The 14,008-nt window shown below is 26.2% G+C and overlaps 1 protein-coding gene across 1 annotated transcript in view; it reads right to left on the reverse strand.

Moving 5' to 3' along the window:
• Positions 1–14,008, reverse strand: part of LOC132924642 (uncharacterized) — a 505,044-nt gene that overhangs the window by 20,208 nt on the left and 470,828 nt on the right. Inside the window, exons 6-8 of the mRNA XM_060989064.1 lie at positions 4,810–4,961; positions 1,098–1,257; positions 98–228 (exon numbers count right to left, since the gene is read on the reverse strand). Of these exons, the coding sequence (XP_060845047.1) occupies positions 98–228; positions 1,098–1,257; positions 4,810–4,961 (443 nt within the window). The remainder of the gene's footprint in view (positions 1–97; positions 229–1,097; positions 1,258–4,809; positions 4,962–14,008) is intronic.

The raw sequence follows: 14,008 nt of genomic DNA on the forward strand, positions 1-14,008 counted from the left end.
AAATTGCACAACTGAATATTTCCACTGCAGGTATTTATACATATAAATATGTTTCAACTAGACAGAAATATTGACGTGGATGACGAGGACAACTTACGTTATGTTTCCAAATCACTTTGTACGCAGGTGGATTAGCATCGATTTTGCACTCAAAGTATACATCGTCTCCCTCTTCAATGTCTGCCGGATTCATATTAATTCCCAAAGCCAGTTTCAATATCGGTACGTCTGAAACAAATAAGTAGTATTCGTGTAGAATAATTAAAAAATAAAAGTATTTTATGCATAATTCAACAAGGAGTCGTTGATTCTAACAAAATACATTAAAATACAATATTATATACTTTTTCGATGCAGCTAGATCTATATGCTTTTGGTATAAAAGTTTAATATCTATGTAATTAAAATGTTGAAAAATACGTTGTAAATGAGTATTTACATAAACTGATATTAAGCGTATCGTAAGAACCGACACTTGAAATGTATTTCATAACGAAAAGTACATGAAGATCATTATATATATTATAACGAAATAAATATACATATAAATCAAGTGGAAATATAACATTTTATAGAACCTATCGCATTTTTAAAATAATATTATATTTATGTTATTTAATTTTGTCGATATATTCAAATTTGATGTTTGCTTAATTTAATTTAATAGAAAATATAGAATATTATAATATTTGTTTATATTATTGAAACAGAATTATTGATTTGACAACTGAAACATAACGAATATAAACTATGTTTTATCTTTTTAGTAAATAACCTACAGATAATAAAGTATTATATTATAAATAAATGTATATAAAAATATATATAATAAAATAATTGTTTGTTTACATGATCTGTGTATATGTTTCAATTTTTTATAGATATAAAATTCAAATAAAAAATAAATTAAAGAAACCATTTATATTATATATAATAGTTAAGGATAATTATTTAATTTTTGGCAACACATTAATTAATAAAATTATTGTATTTTTAGTTGGTTCTATTGTTTTTATAATTTCGATAAAATATTTTATCTATCAATGGAATAAAGTACAATATGTTTTTACAATAGCCATATAAACTGAATTACTTACAGTGTACATCAATCGTCCATGAGTCTTCCACTTTACCAGCCATCTGCTCTAAGTGTTGTACATTTTGATTTTCGGCTCGGCATATCAATGATTTACCATTGTCTGATTTTGTTGGTTGGAAAGTTAAAGTGGATGATGTTACATTGCCATCTGGTGATACCTGTTAGATAAATACAAATAAGCTTAATATTAGTATACGTTTTCGTTAAAGTTAGTTCAAAAGCAAAGTTATTTCCGTTTCCTTCTTAATATTCTTCAATATCCAATTATTAAAGTGTAAAGTTTACATTTTGCTTCTAAATAATGCCATTTTAAATAAAGGAATGTATTGGAAACTTAATTAATAGTTTTTAAGTTTTAATAAGATAATTATTTATACTATAGAGTATTAATAAAGTTTTTGATAGGAAGTTTTTTTTTCAGTAAAATATATAATACAATTAATATTGAAAATTATAGTTTATATAATATGCTTATTAAATATCATTAGTTAAATTAAAAATAATTATTAAAATTACAATAATATTTTTTCGTTCATAGTAAAATAGGTGTATGGATACAGATTCATAAAAATATCTTACTCCATATTTCAGGTTCAAAGAATGAGTCTTATATTCACACAATTCAAAATATAAATTTATAATAATATCTTCTTCGATTTATTAGGTATACACAGTGGTTACGTATTTATGGTTCAATGGATAACGAAAAGTTTTGGATTTCCTTCATTACACGAAATACTATTTCCGAAATAGCAAATACTTAAACTGTAAATATTCGAACATGAAAATACACACAAACTTAATTTAATCAATACAGTTTTCATACAATATAGGAAATAGGATAATATAGCTACGTAGGTATAAACTTGGACATATTTGAGTTCAGGAATACCAGTCAACATTTCTTAATGTTAGTTTCGATGAGATGATATAATGATTATACTTTAAATTCTGAACGTAACATATTTATTAATTTTTCATAATGACAAGTGTTTTTTTTTTTAAAAAAAAAGTAAATTCAGCAGGTATTTCAAAGGGTCATAAAAAAAATTTGCAATATTTTTTTTAATAATTGGGCCAAAAAAAAAAATGATATTACGACTGAAAACAAAGATTAAGATGATATTATTGTATTAGAAGATTAACGTAAAGCCGTTGATAAAAATATAACTTGATTTGATAAAATATATTTAGATTATATTTTATAAATCAATCATGTAGTGTTTAATTTTTTAATTAAAAATAATTAATCAAATAAAATAAGTTCCAATTTTTTCTTTTTAATTTGTCTTTTTTATATTTATACTTAAAATGTTTAACTTAGTAAAAATCAGTAATTTATGTTCAAAGATATTATACATATAAAAAGAGAAATTTAATAATATAAGAATATTTTTACATGCAACGTAAAATGTCAAAATTACCGTATATTAATGAATGGACAAACTTTGTATGTAAATACTAAAAACTATAATATATTTTGTTGTACTTTAGTCGTAGAATATTTTGTCATCAAAGAAAAAAGTCGCTATGGTGGTTTATTATGATAAGATTTTAAAAACATTTGTGTGTCAGTACAAAGTTTAAAATCCAATCCGAAGATAAAATTAAATAGCATCTGCCATCGTGATCATAAATATAAATTGAGTTTTTTTTTATATTTTAAATTTACAACCTATTCATAATAAATGAATTATTATGATATATTAAAAAACTTTTTAAACAGTTAATATGAAAAATTCAAACTGATCATTTTTTGGTAAATATTTTCGAAAAATAATTAAAATGAGTACTTACCATAAGTACAAATTGTGAAATTCATGATATTTTATACTCGTATTATTATTTATTATTTATGTATCATATTATATTATATTATATTCAATGCAAATAAAACTATATTAATAAAAACTGATTTGTAAAGTATAACTCAACAAATCGTATCATTTGATGTGATATTTATTATTTTTCAATTTAATATTCTAGCAAATCGTTTCCAGGTATGTCAGAAATGTGTTCGTGCTATACATTTTACGGTGTCATACTCTACGTATAATAACACGTAATTGACATAATATTTATATTTTTAATGTAATACTATTTTAGCGATTGCGAGAACTTAACTAGAAAATAGCTGTTCACCTAATATAAAATATACTTAGTGGGATATACGCTAGTATTACGAGAAATGTCTTCGATAGTCGACACATGTAGGAAATAATGATTATATATTTGTATACATATTTTATTATACGATCTACCTATTATAGCACCTATAGTGTATACACTTATTTGTGTTGCAGAAATGTAATATGTATGTTTTTAATAATAATTATTATTATAATAATAATGAACTCGACATTTTGTTATTAAACCTAAATTTTACAACAATCATGTAGGATGTATTTGAATTAGTTCAAAATATTAATATTTTTATCGAATGTCATGTTAATATTATTATTGATATTATATTAATATATTATAATTATTTAGTTATCTGTAACAATAGGTAGGTTTCGTGTTGATTTGTTTAGATGAAATTCCTAGTTCAAATTTAAATAATAATAATGCCACATTGTTGGTTGTGTAGTTTGGGATGTAATTTATACCATCGTTTATTTTGAAATCAATTCACTTAAGGTGGTGATTTAATTATGTCTATAATTTTGTTATTTAATTCATCAGAATTTCTTAATGTGCTGCACGATTAAGTCAGTGTCGTTCTAATTATTTGTGTGGAAATTGCAAAAGGATCCTTTGACTACATTGGTTTTTCTGTATCACACATTGGTTATTAACATGTAACTATATTATGTTCAATATTAATATATCATCATTTTATTGCTCAGATGGTGAGTACTAGTCACTGGGGTTTAGATTAGATAGGACGAATTTTTACTCAATAAATTTGTTTAGTACCTTATAAAAATGATTATTAAATTGAAAATTATAGTTTAGATGGATGTGAGAAAAAAATTGGTTCTGGCGTGGAACGTAAGAGCGCTCTTTTTTAGCGGTCTAATTTGAGCTCAAATTCTCATATTTTCTATGATATAATATATTTTGTTGCAACAATTCGTGTACGGGTTCCTTTAAAAATCGTTAGCACCGTGGCCTCCTAGCGCAGGTAATAATGCCGGGTGTGTATTAATTATGTAGGTATACGTGTGCGGTGTTTGCAACGTACCCGCTTTTAATAATGCACTGCACGCAGATAAGCGCAATTAGATTTTAATTTGAACGCGGTGACGTAGTTTTGCCCTCAATAAGAAAAACCAAACTTAGCATCACGCGTCGTCAACCGACGTCGGATTGCGAGAAACGCAGCGCTGCTGCAACCAACAAGTGAAATAAAAATAAAAATAATTAAATTAAACGCGGTAGGCAGGTTTTATTATTCAGGTCTATTAATATCAGATGACATTTTGGGACGACGCGGTCTCTTATAACGCGAATACCTTTTTCGGTTTTGTTCGGTTTACAAAACGTCGCGGTGCTTATCAGCCACCGTAGAGTTTACCCGGAAAGGGTAGCACACCGAACATTTAGCGGTTGTGTCTCAGCGCATATGCGATGGCAGGTCACGGAAGGGGTAGTTTCCGAGAGGCAAAAGCGCTCACAGATTATAGCCGACGGGCGGGTTGTCGGTGTATGATATTCATTACACACACACGCACACATAAACGCTCGCACTTTATTGTTGTACTTACGGTCTGTGTAGCGTTGGTCAACCTCTCATTGTCCTTCCACCACGTCACGTTGGCCGGCGGCTTGGAGCCCACCGCTTGACACTGCACCTCGTACGTCCGGCCGGAACTAAGCGGCTGCCTGCTGCTGAGCACTTGCACGTCCAACGGTTTGACTGTGGGACAAACGAAACAAGTCGGCTATTACAAAAGAGCATTGTCACCACACTATAGTAATACTATTTTTAATAATAATATATAATATGCGCACTGATGTTAGAGAGAGATTTCCAAAAAAATAATATATTTTTCTAAAACGTTCAACTTGATTTTGTATTGATAGCGAGGCAACTCTGTTTAATATTTAAATTATTTCATTTTAGATAATTCTGAAAGAGACATTTATTTTCTTAAACATTTCTCAAAATTATTATTTAGTAAAGCGTCATACAACAGGCACAAATTACACGTTTAGACATCATATTAACGGTGGTGTAATTGTGGACAATGTGTTTCGTTTTTAAGTCCGATTCCATAATAAACATTGATAAATTAGTATGATGAGAGTAGCGCGATTAAGTGTGATATGTGTGATATAACTTTTGTGTTTGTTTTTTATTATTTATCTTCAGACCGGCTAGTGATCCAAAAGTTCTATTTAAATGTTAACTGTCTATCGATTGATAAAGGTGTTTACCGAACAAAAGAAGAATCCGCAAAAAAAAAAAATACAATACAGGACAATACATATAATGTGGTTGTAGGAGAGAGCAAACAGAACAGCATAATATATAATTATGGCCATTACTCGGGGAAATATATATAATAATTATTGCAATACATGTGGCTATTAGCTTGGCCAATCAATGGTTAATAAATATGATAAGCATCTACATAGTCTTGTTATAATACAACAATTTATTATAGTAAAGATAATAATAAGTATATATACCTAGTCAATATAGGCGAGTACAAAACAATAGATCCAATGTATAATAAAATAATTTTATTTCAAAAAAAAAAAAATCAATCACTTAAAATTATTAATATCTAAGTAGTTGGACGTACATGTTTATTAAATACTTTTGCTGGTATAAATCAAAAACTGAAGTTTTCGATTTATTTTTAATACAACATATTTTTGTTCGTTAAGATTTCACTTTACGCCAAACGCAATTTTGATTTTCACCGTGCGCTGTGCACAACAAAATCACAATGAATTTGTCTGATCTTATTTTTCACTTTGTTTTTTTTTCAGAACCATATACAACCGTTCATTTTTTATATAAATATTCATCAATTTGATTTTTAAAAGTTTATTGATCTTTGAATAAAATAAATATTTAATTAAATTCCAATATTGTCGAATTTAGTATATTAGTTTAAAGTAGCTGTGCAAAGTCCAAAACCAAAGTTTATTAATTGTGAAAGTTTAGATTGGGTTATTAATCACCAACTAGTCATTTTAACTCATATTTAAAATACAAATAAAAGTTTAAAATTTTAAACATACAATTTAAATTTTTGAAAAAAAAGTAGTGGTTAACATTTTTATTTATTTTATCAATCTAAAATACCTACTGTTATTAAGAAGTATATTATTATAATAATAAACTATACTAAAAATCATACTATAATTTATTCCAGTTGTACATATTTTATTTTAAATCAAAATCTAAGACATATTATACATACAATTTATAATTTAATACCTTTTTCATACAACATATTTAAGTATTTTTCTATTAATAAATATTATGCCTACCTTTTAAGAACTCACTAGAATGTAAACAGAAATAATAAAAAATACTTAAAGTCTATAATATTATACATAATAAAAGTTAAAATGTATGTAAAACATTATATTTTTAAACTAATTTAAATAATATTTAAATTTAGCAAGTCTGAGTAAGTGTTAAATTTATATTATTTTTTTAGTATATTTAAATGACTCTCAAGATATTTCTTATATCTACTCATACATGTATGATTAAAATAATTACAAACGAGCGTTAAAAAACTTATTGAAAATCATATTATTTACAGGTTGAATATCTTATTAAAAAAAAAAAATATATGAAAAATAAAAAAAAGTAGTAGACTATATATTTTGAATACGTCAATTAATTTTAAAATTAGGTTTATAATTACCATAATATGTTACCTAATTTATTAAGTTGTTAATAAAAAAAAAATTCATTACTTGTTGTAATTAGTAATAATCTTGATTATTATAAGACATTATTGAACTTACTATATTATTTGTTTAAAGGAAATAGGAAATAATAAAAAATACTATATGTTCTAAACTGTAGTTATAATAAATATTGCAGCTGTATATTAAATATAAAATGGAAAGCACATACCTAAAATCTTTATATATGGTATTTAAATTGTAAATATGAATTGAATTGGACACAATCGATAACTGTATTGGTAAGTATTAACTAGATATGAATATTTCATTATTTTTAGACTCATGGTTATTAATATAAATGAGTGAAAAATGTTTAACCTACATAATTTATTTTTACCTTTTAATATGATAAATTTGATTTTATCTTAAAATATCAACATGAAATTCATTATCATAATATCTACTTTTATGAAAATATTTCCATTATTCTATGAAACTATACATGGTAAACAATTATTAAAATTCCAAAATAACCTAATTATGAATATTAAAAAATATATAAGTTAAGTTATAGTTAAGTTAATAAAAATGTCAACTAATAATATAAGCTAACAAACTTAAATTAACTTAACCTCTTGCATAATAACTCGCTAATTTTTATTGGATTGGATTAAATAATTATATTTACTTAATTTTAGATATTCATAAAATGTGTATGTTATTTTTTGTTTACACGAGTTGACTATAGAAAAAAAATATATTAAATATATTACACTCCATTAATATTTTAATGATAAATTATTAAATATACATTATTGTTTAAATATTAAACATTATTATACGTACTATCTTTTTATTTACATTTAAGTTTAAGTTTACCTATACATTAGTATATTTCTAAAATTGTATTGTATAATGTACTAATGTAAAATATCAAGAATAAAAAAAATAAAATAAAAATGTAATACATTTATATTTTTAAAACATCATTACTTGAATAGCAAATACCTGATGCTGCATGTATAATGTACATAATATAATTATTGAAAAATCGCTCTTTAATAAGTAACCTATTGATATTATTTTATGGAATTGTTGTATAACAAAAATCTTAACCTACCACAAAGATGATAAATTCATTATTACGGTTCAGACTATAGAGTAATATTACTCTATGGTTCAGACAGTGATTTACAAAAAAAAAAAAAATCTAAAATGTATAAATTTTTAGATCATTTATTGGATTAAATATTATTTTTTATAGAATACGCGTGGTTCAACAATTATTATATAAATGAGTTTTTGTGATAAACATCTCATAAGTAAACTAATATTTATACTCCAAATAATACGCTATTATAATATATACAATTTCTGTACATTATAATGCTGTAATAAAATACTCATATTAAAGTTGCAAATGTAATGTCCTATAGAGATTTTTGAGAAAACTTAATAAAACACTTTTATTTTACAATGTATTTTTATTATTCTAATGAAAAATGTAATTGACTTTAGAAACTTACGAAGACCATAACGCATTTATGCAAATCAAGAATATAAAACTAATTGTTTTTATTAATTTAAAATATAATTTAAAGAATATAAAATTAAATTAAGTTAACTACGTGTTAGTTTTAAAAACAATTTGATTGAGGAAACATTGGAAAGGTGATAAAAACTAAGAAAAAGAATAATGCTAATGGATTTGAAACAACAGTTATAGAATAATATTTCATCATCAATATTTATTTTAAATGCATTTATTGACACATCCAGATAAAAAATAATAATAATGATACCCGAGCGCACCTAATGCTCAATGTATGAATTCACGTACCAGATAGATTTTTTTTTTTTTTTTAGAACTTGACTGTCAGTGTAATATGTCAAAAGTTTTTGGCGATCATGTGATTTATTTTAACAGTTGGACAATAAAGTTTTTTGCTCATATTTTTACTGTAATTTATTAATGTATGTACATAAATAGATATTATATATAGAAATTTAAAGATGATATTAAAAATAATTAATATCACTATAAATTTAGAATAATCAACCATAATCAATAATTTTATATTTAATTATACAAATCATATTCCTATATTTATCATAATAAACAGTAAACATTGAATTATTATAATAATTTGATTGTAGGTAATAAAACTTTATTTAAAACACAATATAATAATAATTACACGTTTCAAACTTAGTAGCTGTAAAATTATATAAAATAACACAATTAAATTAATAATACTCAAATACATTATATGCACGAATAATAATGCCAACAAATAAAAAAATATATATAGCCATTAACATTTTATAAAACAAGAAACATTCAAGAAGTATCTGACACGAAAGCTGTATGTAATGTTAGAATTATCCGGTATTAATTATTTTTTATACAGAACTTTTTATTATACTGCCTATACCTGGTTTAAATCTGATTTTTGACAACGTCAATAATGTGAAAAGTAATTTTCTTCAAAAATGGTGTATTTTTCTTTTCTATTAAAACCTTTTAAGGAATTCCAGGAGAGACCGATCTCGAGTTAATTAAAGTTAACGGATCAGACAAAGGGGCTTTTAAATTGGAGCTTAAAAAAAACAGGGGAAAAAAGTAGTAATCACTGATACGTGGCATTGAAAGCTTGTTTGCCGTCAATGATGAAAAGTTTTTTTCCAACTCAATTTTGATCCAAAAACTGTTGAAACTCATGTTTATTGGTTATTCACTTATTTGACGTAAAATAAAATCAATTTTTTTTAATAACATAACATATATTAATATTTTTACTGAGTCAGTATAGAAATATATACACATAGAATGATTAATATTATATTTATTTATAAATAAAAGGCAATGTTTATGTGTGTGTGTGTATGATTGAGTAAGTGACCACCGCTAAGTTTACTGCACTCATGATTCTGAAATTTGGTACATAATAAATTCAATACACCCACCTAAAACCAATTTTTTAAATTTTACATTTTAAAAAAGAACTCGCACAGGGATTTGTTGGTTTATGAAAAATAATTATTTTTTTATTTATTTATTGTTGCTAATGTTTACAGCAAAGTTATTATGATTGGATACAATTTTAGACCTTTATTGTATTTGGTAAAACAAATCAAAGAACTATGTTAAAAATCTGTGAAATTTACATTTAACGGTGTTTAGAAGGGGTGAATATACGGGTATTTAATTGGTTCCGGATAATGACGTGCAGGGGTTGCTAGTATTATAATATATAATGAGTAATGAGAATATTATGTATACCTACATCTAACTCACTCTGTTTGAATTGATAGTGATGGTCAAGATAATGGATTGGAAAATAATATTTCATCATTTAGCAATACCTAGCTATAATGCTACGTCCTTTAATTACTACTTTTCCTGTTTTATCGTACGTTTAAAATTAAATGGATATGTTTACCCAAATAATTGGTCCATACCACGATTTTGATTGATCACCAACCACGTAACAAAGTGACGACGTATTTTTTTTTCAACGTGATAAAGAATCGGAATGAGTTACGAAGAAATTATTAAAACTAACGGTTGTTTAAATTTAAAACATCATTGAAATCAATGTTGAACGGTCTATTACATTGAACAATTCGTACGTTACGCGTGTAAAAACTAAGTTTTCGCGCCAAAACGTAAAACAATAATTACTATAACCAATACAATTATTTTAAAAACAATCGAGTAAAAAGGTGGTATAATATTCATGGTTTGTTATCATTATTTTGGAAAACTTATTAACTAAGAAAGATAATAAGAACAAATTTGATATACCACTTATATATATTATATAATAATAATAATAATAACAGTAATAATTACTATATAATATTATAACCCCTCATAAGTCATAATGGGCAAAAAACACATATAAATAAGTGAAATAAAGTAAGAAAAACGTAAATAAATGGTCAAGGTGTAAAAACATATATTTAGGACATAGGTACCAAGCACTTTTCGGGAGTACCCATCGGTGACACACGTCAAGGATACGACAAATTGTTCTACACTTATAGTGTTGGTGGCGCTCATTACGTATGTATAAAAGTAAATAGTTGTTCCACTATTGTGGCAGTCATGTGATGTCTTCTTCTACGCACGGCGGGGGAACGACAGTTGAAAAATCGGTCATTCCAACACTTTTTTCGATAACCTCATATCTGGTAATGGTGGCTGACCACGTGCACAGTTATCATAATACAATCCCCAAAATATAAATTATACACCGTTCAGTATGTATATTGTATGTATGTGCATATATATTTTTTGTACATAGCCTATAGCATGCGATATTAAAATGATGATGAACCACTGACGTGCGAGGGACGTAACGAGCGACTTGAAGCGCGTATATACATATTATTATACAGTAATGTTTCAGCAGGTCACCCTATTCGGGTAATGGATTGGAAAAATGATGGCACGCCGATCCGGAAGCAAGCCGGTGGTCAGGCCAATGGCTTTCTCCGAGCCAGGTTCGACTGCCGTACGAGTATATATATAAGACATTTCTCTCTTCTCTCCGATTCCTCTTCCCGTACCGCCAACCCATTGCTCGTGGTCCTACCAACTTTTATTATTATCATTTTCTTCGCCCTTTTTCATTTTTTTCCCTCTTTCTTTTTGTCCGTACTTTTTGTACCGTGAAAGCGCTAACCATTCCGTAGATTTGATCGCGTAACCGGCCATAGTAGTCGACGGTAGAGAGATATGGTGGAAAAGTCACGGTCAAGCGAGTTTTCATTCCGATGTGTTCCCATTCTACACGTAACTGCAGTACCTACTCGCCCACCTATCAACGGAGATTTTTTTATTCTCTTACCATTACGCCCCATCTCCCGTGTCCATCGAGTAAGTAAGTTTTAGGGAAAGGACGTATATTTTTATGTTTTTACGCACTTCGTACGCCATAAACACGATCGTGAACAACAATACCACCTGACAAGCTGACCCGAAGACAATTTTGATTCATCATATATCAAACATATTATCGTAGTATTTGCGATTTATGCTTTTGAAACACTCAAAATGTATGGTTCACTGGCGTTTATATATCGTCAACCACAACGGCAAGATGACCGAATTTTCGACCAAGTGTTACCGACCTTTTCTCGCTCGTATCTATAATTTGTTTTCCTCGATGAATTTTGAAATATCTATATACCTTTATCCCATTTAAAACCATTATTATTCCAGTAAAAAGGTCTATTGAATTATTCCTTGGCTAATAAACCGTTTAAATATATAGTTTGCTGTTCTTTTGTATCGTAAAAAAGAAGAAAAACTCCGAAACCTACACCTTTGAGTTTTAATTAGAAATAAAAGACTAAATTAAAAAATCATTTAATATTTATAAACTTGTGTATACTTAGTACATTCCTTGTGGTTATACTTTACCAAAACGTACAGTATGTAATATGGAAAAAACTTTAAATAAACCTAACAAAGTCAAAACTTTACATTAACTTTCAATATAAGTAGATGCATAAATAATATGGCGAAACGAATATACTATATAATATATATGTATATTGCATGATAAAATTAAGTACTTATACATTTTTAATAATATGAATTTGATATATATTATACTATTTTTAAAATAATAGTATTGTTTATTCAACCAACATTTAGGTGATTTTTTGATCAAATCCATTATTTGTGAACGCCATTTACAAAAAAACCGGCGAAGTGTCTATAGTGTAGAGAAGGTGTCGAGTAGGCTTTGTCAATGATTGGGTCACTGTAATGGTGTGTTAAATTTAAGTTAAATGACAAATCAATAAATACGAAAAACGATTATGAGTGGAGACGATCTGTCAGCCGACATTTTAATATTATATTATTTATTTTTATTGCTAGTACTTAATCTATTTTTATAACATAAATACTGTACATCCAAATAGAGTAAATTGCTTAACTTTTTTTTAAAGATTTTTGGCTAGGCCTAAACATTTTTAGTTTTTACCAACATTTAAAAAATTTTAAAATTCAAATACTTATTAGTTATTACTCTATTATTAATTATTCTAAATATTTTGAAATTGTATAATTTATAAAAAAAATAATAGTTTAATTAATATCATAATATTTAAAGTTCCTATGGAATTTTAATTAATTGTTTTTGTAATATTTGAAAATAATTCCAATCAGCCCCAATTTTTCATTTTTTAATAACAACTCTATATTAGAATACAATGACATGTTTGTCTACAATAGTGGTAAAAAAAAAAGATAATAATAATCATATTCGTTATAATATTATGTCTAACATATTTTAAATCATTTCTTTTTTTCTTTATTTTATTATAATTATTCTATTATACAATGCTTTAAAAAGCAGGGGTCAATAATTAAATTCTATGGGTTCAGATAATTTGAAAAAAACAATTTCGAGGGCCAGAAAAACTTAAATATCGTGTTATTGTGACTATTATTGTAGACTGTGATAAACGACGAACGCCAACGTTATCTCCAAATACATCATAAAAATAGATCAAATATCTATTATGTGCGAAAAACTGGCATAAAAAAAAAAATTTTTGGTGGTACAGTTATTTCTTCTCAAAATGCTGGATTTGGCCGTCTGTCCGCCTATTGTCGACTCCTACTTTAAAGTATGCATATAATACATGATAAACTTCATCGTGTATATTTAGCATTTTTATAGTTTAAGCCATTGGTTGAAAACTAAGTATTTGTTCTTGTATTGTTCATAAAGTTAAAAAAGTTATCAATATTTACATTAAAAATGGATATAATATGACCTATGCATTCGTGAGGTACCTTTTTTATTATTCCTGTTTAAAACGCCACTGAAAAATGTTCAATAAATTTTCGGTCCTTATAGTTTTGTATCATAGCTATGTAGGTTTGAATATATTTTAATAATACATGAAATTATTCATTATTTTACATAAATTCGCACCATCTTAGAGATTTGAAAAGCATGTCAAATGTATTGGTCTGACGTGTATTGTTGTTTTTATATAAATTTCTAATGCCATTTTTTTGAGTGAAAAAATTCTTTAATTTTCAATATATCTTAATTT

This window comes from Rhopalosiphum padi, chromosome 3, assembly GCF_020882245.1.
Source record: "Rhopalosiphum padi isolate XX-2018 chromosome 3, ASM2088224v1, whole genome shotgun sequence".
NCBI classification, from domain to species: Eukaryota; Metazoa; Arthropoda; class Insecta; order Hemiptera; family Aphididae; genus Rhopalosiphum; species Rhopalosiphum padi.